Source organism: Doryrhamphus excisus, chromosome 23 (assembly GCF_030265055.1).
Source record: "Doryrhamphus excisus isolate RoL2022-K1 chromosome 23, RoL_Dexc_1.0, whole genome shotgun sequence".
Classification (NCBI taxonomy): domain Eukaryota; kingdom Metazoa; phylum Chordata; class Actinopteri; order Syngnathiformes; family Syngnathidae; genus Doryrhamphus; species Doryrhamphus excisus.
Window position 1 is genome coordinate 11,401,044 of NC_080488.1, and position 16,736 is coordinate 11,417,779.

The 16,736-nt window shown below is 41.8% G+C and overlaps 2 protein-coding genes across 7 annotated transcripts in view; one reads left to right on the forward strand and one right to left on the reverse strand.

Annotated features, from left to right (window-relative positions):
• The first annotated feature begins 947 nt into the window (after positions 1-947).
• Positions 948-5,184, forward strand: sh2d1ab (SH2 domain containing 1A duplicate b). The gene is made up of 3 exons (XM_058063861.1): positions 948-1,296; positions 1,557-1,620; positions 4,413-5,184. Exons 1-3 carry the CDS (start codon positions 1,160-1,162, stop codon positions 4,536-4,538), a joined length of 327 nt encoding a protein of 108 aa, XP_057919844.1. The 5' UTR covers positions 948-1,159; the 3' UTR covers positions 4,539-5,184.
• Positions 4,464-16,736, reverse strand: part of tenm1 (teneurin transmembrane protein 1) — a 165,114-nt gene continuing 152,841 nt past the window's right edge. For 3 of the 6 annotated variants that reach the window (XM_058063854.1, XM_058063858.1, XM_058063857.1), the window contains 6 exons: positions 15,467-15,609; positions 13,383-13,594; positions 11,981-12,282; positions 10,228-10,934; positions 8,586-8,728; positions 4,467-7,515 (listed from right to left, as the gene is read on the reverse strand). In XM_058063854.1, coding sequence (XP_057919837.1) covers positions 6,760-7,515; positions 8,586-8,728; positions 10,228-10,934; positions 11,981-12,282; positions 13,383-13,594; positions 15,467-15,609 — 2,263 coding nt within the window. In that variant the 3' untranslated portion in view covers positions 4,467-6,759. Of the gene's footprint in view, positions 7,516-8,585; positions 8,729-10,227; positions 10,935-11,980; positions 12,283-13,382; positions 13,595-15,466; positions 15,610-16,736 lie in introns of all 6 variants that reach the window. The other 3 variants (XM_058063859.1, XM_058063856.1, XM_058063855.1) reach the window with 3 other exon arrangements.

The window sequence follows — 16,736 nt, forward strand, 5'->3', positions numbered from 1 at the left end:
AATAGAACAATAACTTGGTGCTAATGCAGTGCTGTGATTGTTGACACTATAACAGCAGGGCAAGGAACCATTTTTGTTTTATATTATAGTTTTCTTATTTTTCTCAAGTATTTTAGTGTGAAAAAAGACAATATAAAAAAGCAATCAGTTATAGTTACTGCTTTCTTTCCCTAAAATGAAATTGGATTAGTAAGAAAATTATTCTTCTTGTTCTTCTTTAGAACTTAACATATCTACATGGGTTGGTTTCCAAAATGCCACATGTTGGTCACACAGTTAGGATTCAGGGTTGGAATCTCCACTTATCTCCATATCGGTGTGGAGTTTGCTGGCTCTTGGATGTTTCTTTGGGTACTCCAGCTTCCTCCCACATTCCAACAGTTTTCACGTGTTCATTGGAGACACTGAATTGTCCATGAGTGTGAATGTGCCATGGGGTGTCCAGGATGTACTCCATCTTTCACCCAAAGTCAACTGGGGTAGGCTCCAAAACATGTCCGCCAACCTAGTGAGGAAAAGCTGCATAGAAAAAGAATGGATGTTTCATTTCACTAATATTCTAGAGATCTTTTCATGTTGCTTATCACAATTAGTCAAAGCTGTTTTGACATCATTATTTATGCTGACGTAGGATAATATTATCCGATGCATTCAAAGTTCAAGCAGAAGTTCTGTCAACGCTGTGACATGGATAAACGTTACGTTCATGTGTCGCTGGTTGATTCAACTGCTTTTGATTCTTACTGTCGTCTTTTCCATCATACAGAAACATTTTACATTGTAATGTTGTAAAACTGCAGTCAGTTCAGTGGTTTAAAGTTATTTCCTGTAAAAAAAAAAAAAGACATTTCCTGCAAAGACACCTTGTACATGTGGGTGTGTACGTGCTTTTGATAAAGAGGAAGACTGCTGAGCAACAAACTGTGAGGCTCAGAGAGCGCTGTCTGCCATCAGCGTGGGATCAGACCAGAAGAAATTCTGACTTATCAGAGCTCAAACTCCCAAACGGACGTTTGAAAGAGTGAGAACAAAGAAATAAGCGAAATAAAAGGAGACGCAGCATCACTGCGTTCCAGTCTGGTTCATACGGGCCAGAAAGTGAAACTGAATAAGCTGTTGGTGAAAACATTCTTCTTTAAAAACCTTCTGGAAAAGTGAGATGGAGAATCTGTCTGTCTACCATGGGCCCATCGGCAAGAAGGAGGGGGAACGGCGTCTGGCTCTGGATGGACGCGACGGATGCTACTTGATCCGAAACAGTGACTCTGTGCCTGACGTCTACTGCCTGTGTGTGCTGTGAGTACAAGAGCGGTTTTTGCTTCATTGTGGCTTCAGAAATCACGTACTGCAAACACACAATTCTGTTGTCTGGAGACGTTATTGATCTTGTCACCTTGAAGGATCCCAGAAATAAAAGTGAAAACAGGACATAGTTCGATGCTGGGGGGTTTTAAGTGGCATCAATCATGCAATGTAGCGTTGGTGTATCGGCTCTTTTTATTATCTTTCACTCAGGGTTAAAACATGTGTGTGTGTGTGTGTGTGTGTGTGTGCAGGTGTAAAGGAACTGTCTACACGTATAGACTCCACAAGTATGGCGGATGCTCATGGGCTGCAGAGGTGAGACTTATACATTCCTATGAATTCATTAGGGAAGCAAATGTTTGCAGCATGTCTGCATCAGAGTCCAATAAATGTGCAAGATAGTTTGAGACTCTAACCTGTCCTGAGGTATGAGTGTGTGTGTGTGTGTGTGTGTGTGTGTTCTTTGTGTGTAATTCGGCTGCAGCTAAATGGTAGCACTGATTCCTGATAAGAAATAGTGACTGCAATGCAGTTGCACATGGCAACTAACAAAAAAATAAACACAATTAGAGCACAAAACATGAAAAAGATAGGAAACAAGACTAGTTCATCTTTCTGGCAAAAATACATCTCATGCAATATCGCACCTCAGGAAGAACCCCATGCAGCGTTTTCACACTTTCTACTTCTTTTGTGCAAACTGTTTATTTGTAAAATGCATTCGGTGGCAACACAATAGGAGAAGGGATGGAATCAGTCTCGCACTACAGTATAGGTTGACATGAAAGTAGTGTGCCAGACAATATTGGATGTCAGAAAATGTAGTAATAATAATATTAAATGAAGAACAGAATACTGCAGTCCTTCCCCACAATGCGCTTCAAAATTCTCGGCTTCACTCTTCATGATTTTTCCAAAATATAAGAAATCATGCTTTTTTTGTCATTGATTATGGACTATTGTTCGTCTAAAATGATACAAATTTAAACAAATGTTACTTATTTTTGGCCTAAATTAAGCATTTCCAAGCAAAACAATGGAAAAATTAACTAAAATACAAATATAAGGCATTGAATTTACACTGGTCCCTAGTTATCAGTAATGTGTGTATTATGTAACATTGATAAGGCAATGATCACTGCCAAAACGAACTGTATAGAAACAGGAACACTAACATCTGTGAACTATACTATATTGGGTAATACGAGTGTAAAAGTGACTGTAGGGGTGTTACTTCAAGTCTGGTGGGCTCTAATAATGTAAAAAATCATAATAAGAAGGTTGTAAACACATGTTCTGTGCTCTAACTACAAAAACATTTAATTTTTAAACTGAAGGTATCAGGCTCTAGCAAGTTTGTCGAGCTGGCCCATGTTCACAAAACAGTCCATTGTGAAATGCCGTTGACAGATTAAAATGCATTGATTTTATGATAATAATATTTAATATATAATAAAAATATATGAAAATATATTTTTTTAAGCATTTTTTTATTTAAAAAAATTATTTTCATTTATTTTGCTGGTAGGGAATCAGGAACTCCAGCCACTTCTGCATGATGGTGGCATCTTTAGGAATTGTAAACAAGTGTGACTTTCCCTGTACAAACCATTGCTAGCAAGTAACCAGAGATGCAGAGCTTGGGGGAGGCCACAAAACTTGTCTTACAGCCACGCCCATATAAGGAAATCTGCTCCTCTGTGACATTACAAAAGGGCAGTTTAAACACGCCTTCTGAAACTGAGCGTTTTGAGTCATCCCAAACTTCTTTCAGGGCTCACTTCCAAATGCTAACACGAGAATACAACATTGTAACAACATTTATAGGTCAGACAAGTGGGAAAGCATCATAGGTCCCCTTTAAGGCAATGATATCAATCTTACGTTTAGACTTCCTGTACTCATCAAAAGGTGAAATGACGTTCTATTGTTCCCTATGCTAAATTTACTGTAGATTCTTGGTCCTGCAGTGTTGGATTGTGCTTGAAAATGCAGGTCTATACGCTATTTATCAAGTTGAGAGGTTGTTGAGTGCTTTTTGAATGGTGGAGATACTGTAAAATGACCACATTCCTTTCCCTTTGCTATCCTGCAAAACAGATTTAAATTTCAGCGTCGCTCTTCACACGGCGAGTGTAGGATTGCAGCTGACACAGCTTGTGATGAGCTCCGGAATACCGGCTGCAAAGGCTGTTACGTGAACATACAGTGACATCTCCATACTTTCTACGTCGTGCATGCGTGACGAGTACGCTGCAAGCAGATGTACACGGACAGCGTCAATCAAACAACATTGAAGGCAAATAACACATATTGCGGCACAAGCGCAATAATGGTTTCCATTATTCATGTGCAATATCACTTTAATGGAATATTTGCTAGGCAACACTTGCCGTTGGAGAGGTAGGCATTTGCGGGAAGCAATTTTTATGTTTGATTGAATGATTGTAAAATGTATTAAATTGTTGTTTTTTTTCCTTCAGCGTGTGACTGAATGCAATAAAGGCTGAATAAAACTTCTCACTCGATAATACCACACAGTTTTTAAATGTTCAATTCAGCTTCCTTTCGGTGGAGAGCTAGGACGGCTTCCAATTTTTGTTTTGCTATTTTGAAGCAACATATGTTTGTGGTTATTTCTGTTTTAATTGGCCACAGCGGAAGCTGCGGAGATAATGGGACACATTTCAGACATCACCTATAAATCCTAAAATAATTGTTTTTTTTTTTTTTTTGACTAACATGTGAAAAAGCCTGGGGGAGAGAAAACAAGACTTTTTCCCAATTTAGCCTCTAATACCCCAGTGTCTTATTTTTCCATCTGCCATCACCAGTTATGATGTTAGCAATTCCTCCTTGAATCTTTTCATCTATTAATTTGTTGCCTTTAATGAGAGATGTGCCAAATTGAGTGTGCCATATTTGAAAAGATTTTTTTTCGTGGTCAACTTTGATGTCTTTTGTAAAGTGAATTTGGTTGAGAGCTCATTTCAAACCAACCACATGTCATCCTCTTATTTTCCCTGTGGGGTTTGATGTGAAGACGAAGTCTGGGGATTCTTCTCTGCCTCATGCTTTACTTTCTTTCATTTCTTTTTTCTACCTAGACCATTCCTGGTGTGCAGAAACGATATTTCCGTCAAATCAAGAACTTGATAGCAGCTTTCCAGCAGCCTGACCAAGGAATTGCCATGCGTCTGCTGTACCCTGTCACTGCCCAGGGACGGGCGTAGACACCCACAGTGGTGCAGAAACCCAGTAATGGCCTGTCACCGGCAACACCACCCGGGCGCTCGCCTGCAGCAGTTGTGTGCTGCTCAGGGACTGAAAAATGGGAACAAAAATGTGCTGCGAGCTCTTAGAGACAAACCTCACACTCGGCATTGATCTAATTAGACCATCCAACTCAAGGCTTTTTTTAAACAGCCTTTTAGTTGCATCCGTGAGAGGTACAGACTGTATAGTTAAGCAGTGGCATCATTACGTCTATTTTAGGTGGGCTGAATATAAAATATTCATAAGCCCCCTAAATAATTTTCGTGTTGTTTTATATAATAATTGTATATGCATTATCAGTCAAAAGTTTGGAGACACTTTATAAGGTTACTGTAAGAGAAAGTGTCCCTAAACATTTGACTGTCAGTGTGTCAATATATCAATCTGTGTGTGTATCTAAAATACATATATACTGTATGTATAATCATATATTTTCAACAATTTTCAGTGGTTTGCAGGTCTGTTTAAATGTTCTGATGTAATGTAAAGTATGCATGTCCTGCAAGTTACACGCAACATACAGTACATGTCATACCAGACCTGCATTGATTAAACGATATTGGATGAAATTAACACACACACACATGTAAGTGTGTGTATGGGGGGGGCATTTTTGTAATGGACATTACCAGTTCCGCTGGGGGAAAAAAAAAAGTGTGCTACAGGAAGGAGAGAGCGAGCATCCATTCAGCCAGGACAGTGGTCTCCTAGCAACCAGGCCCTCCATCTTTCCAGCTGCTGTGATGAGGCTGGACAATATCTAACGGAGCATATGGTTTTGAATGGAAGGCGCATCGCATAGAGCTTGTCGGGAACGTATATCACCTGCTCGCAGTCACAACATATGCGACGTGCAGCTCTGTCATCCACAGCCCAGGAGAGAAACACAAACAATTAATGGCGGCAGATGGCGGTGTGATGCAGGGTGGGAGGCGTGTGGGTGGGAGAGGCAGACGGATGGGGAGGTGGATTACTGAAAGCTCGCTTAAAAAAAATAAAAAGTCTTTGCATAAACTTTTCTGGGGGGGGGGAGGAGAAGCTTGGAAGTGGTTCCCATGTATCCTGATTGGCATTTCCTAATGAGACGAGACAAGCTGTAGAGTACGCTGCAGCCAACTTCAGGTCCTGCCCCTTCTGCACTCGCCACCCACTCACTGAGCCTCAGCTGTCACATTTCTTCCTCCAGGCCTCTGCGCCTTTCTCTCCCCATTTCCTCCTTCTTCTTCTTCTTCTTTGCTTGTGACAGATGCAGGTTTCCCATGCGCGGCTCAGTTTGGTCCATAATGATGGCCGATAATGACAGCACAGATTTGAGAGTGACAAACTTCCCGACACGAGAACAAAGAGCGCCCGACAAATGTTGTGCAAAGCGAGCGAGCCAGAGACATGAAGAGTAATGGCGCCAAATAACGAGCCAGAATGACTTTGCAATCCCAAGGAGCACTCTGATAATTCACACATAATAACTTTAATCAGCATCGGAACCCCATAAAGTCAGATTTTTCAGCGAGAATATTTACTATAGCCATGTATAATTCTTTGCAAAAATGTAACTGCTTTTTCTATTGATTAACAATACTGACACTTACTTATGAACAACAGAACTTCCAGTTGAGCACTTTTTTCTCAGTGAGTGAGAACACTGGCTATGTACATTCTTGATTGGAGTATACACACTCACACAAACTACTGTTGGAGCACAGCAGAGGCAGCTATCCAGACGAGGTTTGCGGAGTTTCCAAGTTGACAAGGCCTCTCTTACACTTTATGTAAACGGGAGTACAGTACAGCCGCGGTAAACCACCTAGAAACTGGCAACCGGCGACTTCTCGAATGCAGATCGCTTGTTTTCTGCGTGATCTGGAACAGAATCCAAAGTGAAGAAGATTGTTGAGACAGCAGATGAGTCAGTGAAGTTTCAGGCTAGCAGGGATACAAAAAGCGAAGCCACAGCCAAACCACACTTGCTTGTGCCACTGTTAGAAACCAGACAATAATAATAAAATACCATCATTCTGTCACAATTAAAGGCATTTGGAGATCTTTTTTTCCCCTAATCGCTCTTCTTGTTCTTCTCGGATGATGTCTTCTTTTTTTATACAGTATAGAAAGGGTAGAACAAATTTGAGTCGAGTAGAAACAGGCAGTCTTTGGTGGGGTGGGGGAGCTACTTGAGTGTTACCTGCCCCCCACCTCGCTCAGAGTCATGAAGTGGATGTTGGAGGGGCAGTCGGACAGCTCGGGTTGCTGCTCTATAGGCAGGGAGTAGTAGCCGTCGTAACCCTGCACGCGTCCGGTGGACAGCAGCTGCTGCTTCTCCACTTCGCTCCAGGCTCGGCTCCCCAGGTCCCCTGATTCCGCCTTCTTCCTCTCGTGATCCCACGCCCCCTCCACCGCTCTCCTCCTGGCCTCCTCCCGAACCCGAACCCTCTCCTCCTCCTCGCTCCCACCGTAACGGATGCACAAACACAGCGCCCCCTGCTGGAGAGTGATGTCGGCGAACCGACGAGTTCTGCCACTGACCATGGCGCTCATCTGCGACACGCTCACGTTGACCCCGCTCTCCAGTACGCGCCCGCCGACCCCTAAACCCAGAGCCAGGTCTTCCTCGATGGGCCGGGACTGGAGGAAGTGGTGGGTGTCGCAGCCGTGCACGGTGAAGCTCAGCCCGCTTAGGTGGACCGCGCCGTTCAAAATGGCTGCCACGCGCCGGCTGTCCTCGCTGGCCACGCCGATGACTTCTGCGCTTACGTGGCCGTGGGAGATGGCGAAGCGGATGCTGGGGCCAAGAAGAGAGGGTCGGGATCCGAAGGGTGGAGGGCGTGTCGGTCGGTGGCAGGCTGACCCGACCGGCGATGAGACCAGCGGTAAACGCTCCAGAGAGATGAAACGCCTCAACTGTTTGCGCAGCTCACACTGGATTCCCAAAACCACCTGCACAGAGGAGGAGTACAAGTATTATTATTATATATTATTATGATATTATTATTATTATATACAGCTATTATTAAAATACATACAAAGAGTTTGGGCGATGAAAAATATCTGTCCCTAACCCTAACCCTCTAACCCTAACCCAAATAATTACTTAATTGAATCATGAAGTCTAATATAATATTTAATATAGCAATATTAACACTGTTTAGAATTGTAACTGCAATGTTGCTCATTTGTCGTCCAACTAAATATATTCATAAATGGAATAATTTTACAGTTAAAGCATAGACAAAAAAAGCATTTACAACCTTCTAAATACTATTTCTAATATAATATTTAATATAGCAATATTAACACTGTTTAGAATTGTAACTGCAATGTTGCTCATTTGTCGTCCAACTAAATATATTCATAAATGGAATAATTTTACAGTTAAAGCATAGACAAAAAAAGCATTTACAACCTTCTAAATACTATTTTTAACATAATTAGAGCACTGTAGACAGGAAACAACACCCCTATATTCACCTTCACACTTGTATTACCCAATATAACAGACATAGTAACATAAAAAAATAGAACGTATAAAACATAAAAACAATATAACGTAGATTACATTAGCATTGGGAGAGTTGTGTTTGTTTTTGCTGGGCAGCGTACTTCCTGCTGTAGCTATTGTCTCATCAATGTAACATTACTGACACCAAGTGACCAATGTAGAATACTACATGTTATATCTTTGAATGTGTCTTATATTTGTATTTTTGTTATTTCAAATAGCTATTTGGATAGCAGTTAAACAGCATAACGGCTTGTGGTATTTTTTAGATGAAGAGAACAGAGGAATTCACTCAAACTGAAGTGAGTGAAGACACAGAGCTAAGTTCCATAAAAGTCAGCCTGGCGATAACAGCTGTGCTCCTTTGTAGGAGTATATTTTAATCATGTTTATTGTCTACCAAAGGTGAGGTTATTTTAGGATGACATTTTAAAAAATAATACAAATGTATTACTTCCTCCACAGTGTTGATATTAAGCATTCAGATTCATAATGTTGGAAAGTTCACCTTGCTAGAGTCCCAGTCTTGTGTCTTGGTTTGGGTCGTCATGAGTTCATACGTCTGTTCCATGCGGCCCAGCTCAGGCTTTGGGAAGCCTGGAACAACATTATGAAGCTGGAAGCCAAATAGCTGCAGCCAGCTGCCAATATCTGGAGAAGGACACAACATACACGGATATCATTACACAAAAACGTTAGACTATAATATGATGCTGTAAAATAAGGCCAAGGTTAAAGATGTCTCGTGTACAATATATGAGGATAATACCGAGATGACAAACGCAAACATGTTCCTTTTCTAATAAACAATTCTGCTGCAGGAAAACATGACGAGCCGAATGAATGTTCCATTGTCGTGAAGGACAGACGCCTCAACCGACATCCTACATTCACTCTGATACTCTGCTATTCCATTTCCTTCTTCTCTCGCTCGAGCTTCTGTTTTGCCTCTTGGGGGAAACTGTGTTCTTGACAGACAAAAAGGGACAAAGCATAGCAGTGTGTGTAAAAGCAACAAAAACACACACACACACACACACATACACACAAACCCAAAACAAGATGATCAGAAGCTGTCCTGTCGGTTGCCTGCATGTTTTTCAGTCTATTACATCTTCCCTGTCTGACACGTTGCCTCACCTGTGTCATCTCATTTCAACAGCGGATGTTTTGTACCTACAGGTGAGGGAGCGTATGTGTGTGTGAAAGTATTGTGACACTTCAGCTGTTTCCACGCAGATATTTTGCTTTGAATCAGTAAATCTTGATCAGTAGGGATGGAGATAGATGTGTCACTTATGTAAATGTCATCAAGTAGTTGCAGTAACACATATAGACAAACAACCATTCACACTCACATTCATACCTATGGCCAATTTGGAGTCGCCAATTAAACTAGCATGTTTTTGGAATGTGGGAGGAAACCCACGCATGCACGGGGTGAACATGCAAACTCCACACAGACATGGCTGAGGGTGGAATTGAACTCTAACCACTTGGTCGCCGCACAGCCCAAAAATGAACAATGAACATATAATATATAAGTCACAATGGACTATGAGTCGCATTTTCAGGGGGAAATTTACATAAATAAAACATAAATAAAATGCAATAAAAACGCTTCGGAGTATAAGTCGCAGGACCAGGCAAACCATGAAAAAAAGTGTGGTTTGTAGTCCAGAAAATATGGTGCATACAATGACATTTGCTGACATTATTTCTAAACAATTATTTCCTTGTTTTCAGCTTCTATCAAAAAATTCTTGTCAAAAAGCTTCTTGTCAATAAATAACTCATAACAAGACAGGAAGGTGGTGTCCGTGTAGATGTCTTTATATTATTTCTTATGAAAACCAAGGTTTCACTGTAAACAATATTCTTGGAAAACTGCAGAAAAACAAACAGCATCAGTCAGAAGGAGACACACCATGAACAACAACAACAATGGAAAAGAATGAGAGTCTCTTGTGTTTACTGTATGAAGAACAAGGACAAAATGAAAAAAAAAAAAAAAACAAAACCAGTAAATCTGCATGGTCACATGGTGATAGTTTTGCATAACTGGAAGCCTGCCTGACCAGGAAAGGGAAATGGTGCATGGTCAATGAAAAAGCATATTTAGGTTTACACAACTTAGTCTCACACCTTACCTGTTGTAAACTGTGTCACTTCCTCCACTCTCCCCACAGGACAATTATTTTTGAAGGCATACAAGTTAAAAGGCTTTGGCTCCTTGCTCAAGTCCGCCCATAATTCATGGTTTGGTGAAGTCCAGCGACCGGCTAGTGTGTCATAATCCCGCCTCCCCAGGTGGACCAGCCGTGTGAGAGGATCATACATGCCTCCGTGGAAGCCAATGATGAGCTGGAACTCAGGGTTGGTGTCCTGGTAGACTTCTCCATAAGGGGTATAGAGGATCTCCTTTACCAGTCGGCCCTTGCTTGAGAAAACAGCCCTCGGGGTCCCCACACTGTCACAGGCCACGTAGTACTCCTCCCCGCTGCTCAGCTCCATGGCGATAAGGTGACCCTGAAGGTCGTAGTACAGCGACGTGATCAGGCTGCTGCTGTGGTTGTACAAATGGCTGACCCGGGTGGGCTGTGAAAGATCAGCATAGAAGAACTGCAACTGCTCGCCCAGACTCGTCTTGGTGGCCACCCGTCGGCCCAGCCCGTCGTATCGGTACCACACGGTTCGCTCGGTCGCTCTGTTAAAGACCCGTGTCAGAAGCCCGTTGGAGTTGTAGTCAAATAAGTCATTGGCACGCTGACGGAGGAAGCCGTCTTCATCCACACTGTATTGTATCTCTCCGAGGTGTGTGATGCGGTCTCGCTGGTCATAACGCAGGGGAACCAACCTGGAGACAGGCAGACCGGTAATTAAGCTTTGGATGTATTGAATCTGACTAAGACTGTATTAATAAGCCCACAGCGCCACTTGCAGCAACATCACACAAATCATGACATTAACATGCCGAATGGTAGCTGAAACCAAAATGTACGCTGTTTCACTTCAATGATTCCGCAGTCACAAATGTGTTTTTTTTTACAACATAATAAATCATTCTTCTGGGAGCAATAATGTTAGCGGGAATATGACAATCCTAATTTCCTGCAAAACAACCACTAATAATATCATGTAGGTGCCAGAGGAAAGGTTAGATGGCCATGTAATTTGAACAGTAAATCTTTAAACCATAAAAACATTGTCAGTTTATCTAGGTTGTAATATTTAGGTGGGGAATTGACCTGCTGGCAGTCTCCTGGGAACTTGAATGTCAAATTTCATGAGACTGTTGAAAAGTTGATGAGGTAGTTTGGAACAAACCGAGGCTGGCTAGCGGCGCTTAAAAAAAAAAAAAAAAAAAAAAAGGACATAGGACACCTATGTGCAATGCATATGAAGTTATTTAGCCCCAAAATAACTAAGGAATGTAATATTTCAGTCACGACCCTAGTAGGCCCCAAATAACTCATCTTAGTGGTGTTGAACATAATAAGACAAGCCAGGGCATATCATGTTATGTTAGGTTGAGTGTCCAGTTATGCACGGTGCTTGAACTTTTCTGCATGCTAATATGACCCTGCTGACTAAAAACCTCACAAGAGAGTCAGAATCTACAGTTGGTGCACTCAAAATTTGCATTTTTCCCCCAGTCTTGCCAAAATATTGGCTCTGCAATCACTAAATATTTATGCCACATTTACGCCAGAACAGTCACCGCATGATTTAATATTTTGGCCCCGTTACTATAGCCTAGTTTCTTGCTTTGCCGCTGTTGTGTTAAAGCGAAACATTGTTTTATTTGCATTTACAAAGATCCTGTACTTCATCAATATTATCTGTGTAATGAAGATGCTTTATGACAGTAAACCCGACACGACGTCACCGATTCTGTCTTACCTTGCGCTGGTTCCATGGCTAAGCAGGTTGATGTTCCCATTGAGGTCGTAGCTGTAGCGCCATTGAGGCCGTTCATTGACGGCGGCACTTTGCAATTGGCTATCTGCGTCGTACTCGTAAGTGTAACGCGTCACATTGCTGTCCACGCCCACCCGAATGTCACAGGTGGTTGTACGTCCTGCGGAATCATACTGGATGGTCATCCAATAGGCGATGGATTTGAGGATCTCGTATTGGACCTCCACCACTTGGCCGTAGGAGTTAAACACCTTGGTGTGCTTCATCAGATGGGTGGTGATCACCTAGACAACAGCAGCTTATGTTAACCTGAGGACATAGTTGAAGTAGCATTTCAAATACGCTTTAATATAAACTATTTTACTAGTAAAGAGGACAAAGTTCATGAGCTTTTTCGATGTGCACAAAATACACACAATTGATCACAAATCTAACTCGGTTAGTGATCATTTTTCCTTTGCTGCAAAAAGGCATAAGGCATATCAAGAAGCTGATTAGACAGCATGTTTATTGCACAGCTGTGCCGTGGGCTGGCCACAATAAAAGGCCACTAAAAAAATAAAAGAAAGCTGTGTTTAAATAAATGAAATTGAAGAATAAAAATGTAGTGGTAAGCGGTGGATTAAACTAGCCAATGAAAAAACACATACTGTAATTACAGTGGAGCTTCCATAGTTGAAGGCCCCCTGGGGTTGTATGGTTCTTCATTTTACCAACATTTTCAAGAAAAATACATTAAATGGATTACTCCTGAGTAATTCGGGGTTGATTCCCCTCCTTTTGCTTGGTGTAAAAGTCGCACCCACTAAATTTAGACGAAAAACAGATATGTACATATATACAGTGGTATGAAAAAGTTTGGGCACCTTTATAAATCACTGGTTGTTTGGATCAGCCATTTCAGTGAAATATATCATATACTAGCAGACAAACACCGGGATTGATGAGCGGTGAAATTATGTTTATAGAATTTACAGAAAGTGTGGTATACCTTTTGAGTGCTAAGTTGCTGTGTGATGAGTTTACTGTTCTTTTTAAGATGAAACCATAAGTTAGACTCTTTTACTGTCACATTGTATACCTCCTGCGATTACCAAGCTTGTGGTGAGTGCACTGATAGCTTGTGATTGACACCTGCCAAGGAAAGAGCTACTGATTCTATTCAAACAATGGTGACAACCAATTAGACTGATTCCATGTATAACATGACCAAAGTCTTTGGAATCTTTAGCCTTCCAATATTTTAGAAATTATTGTACCAAAATATTTAGGACAGATAACATAGTTTTCCCCATACACACCAACTGCTTCTTTGAAGTGACAAAAGACCAAAACAAATCAACTTTTATAAAAACACTGATGTTTGCGCCTCTATAGAACTTACCTGGTTAAGGTCGTAGAAGATGACGCTGAACTTGCCAAACTGTTCCACCCGTCCCGATACATCCACATAGCGGTACAGATCGATCGGCAAAGGCGTCTCATTGATCACCGCCTGCATGCTGGTCACTCGGAAGTTATTATAACTGTAGTCAAACCTGGCATTGACTAAACCTTCCTCGCTGAAGCGGAAGATCTGCCGGCTGGTCAGTGGTCCTAAACACAGAAATTCACAGACATTAACAAGACACACATGCACACGGAGGCACGGATCCCCTGGTCGGCCATCACGCTTCCCGGATGAGCCTACCTAATCCATTCAATCCACGAAACTCGTTCAACATCATTAACGCAGACACGCTCGGTGCAATCCATTCAGTCGTAACTATCCGCACACCTCTTTGGCATTTCCAGTGGTGACCTTTAATATGGCGAGATAATGAAATCTAAAGACAATAGCCATGATGGGCCAATGTGCTCCTTAATGTCAGAACATCAACTTTAACAACATCATTCATCTCCTCTCTGGCTAGCGACTACCACTCATCCTCCATTGGGAAAAAAAAACGCCTGTTAATGAAACAGCATTACAGCACCATTTGAGATGACTCTGATTGCACTTAAAATGACTAAGCGTCTGGCTTAGCAGACTGAAGAGAGCAGGATCAACATTACATCCTCTGTTTTTATTTTCTGTGGAATGTTGATTCTACACCTCCCCTAATGGGGAATGGCAGATTCACAGAGAGTGAGTAGCAGGTTTTCTCCACAGCCCGAGGGAACTCACAGTCTGCTCATCTCGTTTCTATAGCTGTCATCTTTTTTTTGGGCTCATTTTCTCCTCTTGCCTATCTGCCACCTTCTTTGAGTCCCAACTCTTCCTTGTCTCCTCTCAAGTTGACAATTACCACTATCTCTCCTCTCTCCCAACTTCCGTTTGTTCTGCTGAAATGAGATCAGTTAAAGGAAGGTGAGAGTCTTTTCACAACGAGGGCAAAGTGATAAAATGAACACACACACACACACACACACTCCAACCGAGCCCAGCACACTGGTGACACTTAGTCACAGCGAGCCAATCCTAAGGTGGACTAGTAGCAGAGAGCAGAGGTGGGATTCTTGCTGCGTTTGTGAATTGCATCAATGGCAATATAAGCCTTTTAAGTCCTGCCTTGGCTCCGGGGACACTCCTGGTGGTCATGACTTTGCTGGTAATGTTGCCATCTATGGAATCCACTGTCTTTCAACAACAGGTTATGTTTTCATCATTGTGTGTATTCTTTTTTGCTTGTTTAATCAGTTGGATGAGACAATTTCAAGTGAAAATCCAAAGTCGAGGTACACTCAAAACCTGCTTATTTTTTCGCAGTGCTCGATCACTGTCACTGTCACAACACATTCATTTTAAATAGTAATATACTCTTAATTTAACTTATTCAATCCCAGCCATTTAGCAAAAGTTGTCCCTTTCGATACCGGACATTTTTGATATATTTGACAGATTTTTGTGGACACACAGAATATTGTGTTCAAGGGCTATATAGACATGGCATATGCCAAAAAAGACTAAACTCTCATCTTTCATCAGAAACCAAAAAAATGTTTCTACCTTTTTCCTTTCCTTAGTAATCAGCAGTGGAACATAGGTAAATTTACCAAATAGCAGTTCTCAACAAAAAATGGGAGAAAAACAGCATACATATCAAGCATAACTTTCACTTTGACACAAATGTAGATATACAGTATATATTCAGACAAAATCTATAAACAACACAAAAAATGGTGTGCAGCATCCGCCGCCTTCGATATCAGTGTGCTCAACAGCCGTTTCAAGCGTGCCGCAAAAGCTCACTCGTCACACATCATCCGGATTCCGACGCAGCTCCGCACACAACAAAAGTTCCTCCTGCACTAAAAGTGCTACAAAGTGTCTGCATGCTCCCAAATCCGTACTGAGGCGGTACTCATCCCTGATATCACCCGATACCGATCGGTGGCCGATCAATGGGAGCACCCCTATGCTTCAAGTCACACTCTCACGATGACTGCACAAAATGGTGTACCGGGTGGCTTTACTCGCACGTATACCTGTCTGCCTGTATCGTATGGAGCTTATGAAGCCATTATGAGTAAGATGGATGGTCTTGACGGTGCCAGAAGCCTCATCGTAAGTGAAGGTGACCAGGGTGGAGTCATAAGTCATCTCAGAGAGCCGTGCTGCTGGAGTATACCTTTGAAAAAGGGAGAATAACAAAATGTCAATTTACATAAAACTCAATGTGTATGAAATTAACCATTAATTTATCTTAAAAGAGTGGAAGCTATCACTTCTAACAATACTCCCCAATTACTCAAAAATTACTCAAATTAAACAGCGAGTTACACTGTTTAATTAATTTAAAAAAAGCAAAAATGGCCTTTGAAAAATCCTTTGAAATGGCCTTTGAAATCTTGAAATTGTGATAATTTTTTAAAGCGTCCCCATAAAGCTAATGAGTATTGAAAAAAGTGAAACGTCAGAACACTGTCCCAATCAGTCCTGCAGCTTTCATTAAAATCACATCAGTGGTGTGTGATGATGATGATGATGATGATGATGATGAAACGGACCTTTAATCATTCTCCCTATCAGTCCAATCACTATAATTTGTAGGAACATCTGAAAGTGTTGCATGTTCTGTACACTAAACCGAAAATGAAATCACTTTGATAGAGTTATCTTTCATGGCTGACTATAGCAACAGGTCTCACCTTGGGACCCACGTTTTGTCATAGTCATTCATTTATGACTCACTTTAAAGTGGACACATTATGCTTATTTTCCGACCCTTTGTATTGACTTGTGGAATCCTGTAGAGCAGCTACACACAATAACTCGCACAGAAAACTTTCTCAATTTTCCAGAATCTGCACCTATTCTAGCTGTATTTCCGTGGATTTGTGCTTCCTGCAAATGGGTATAGCAGTTGATAATAAATGTCTTTGGAGAGCTAATTGAAAAGTGTTTAGGAGCTACTGGCAGCTCATGATCTACTGGCTGGAGACCCCTGACTTACCGTGTATGAACTCAAAGCGTAGGCACCGCTCCACCAACCTGCTTGCCCCCGAGGAGGAGCACTCATTGCTTTTGTCGGACACACTTTGTCACACGGTATGTTCCCCTTGATCTAAACCCAACTGAGATCATTTGTGGATGGATGGCAAAGGAAGCTTACAAAAATGGATGTCAGTTCCAGACAGCGGATACTCTCCGTGAAGCCATCTTCACCACCTAGGGCAACACGAGCCTCCCGGAAACACCGGCATCAAGCATGCCTAAAGCCATTCTGAACAAGAGTGGCGCAGCTACTCATTACTG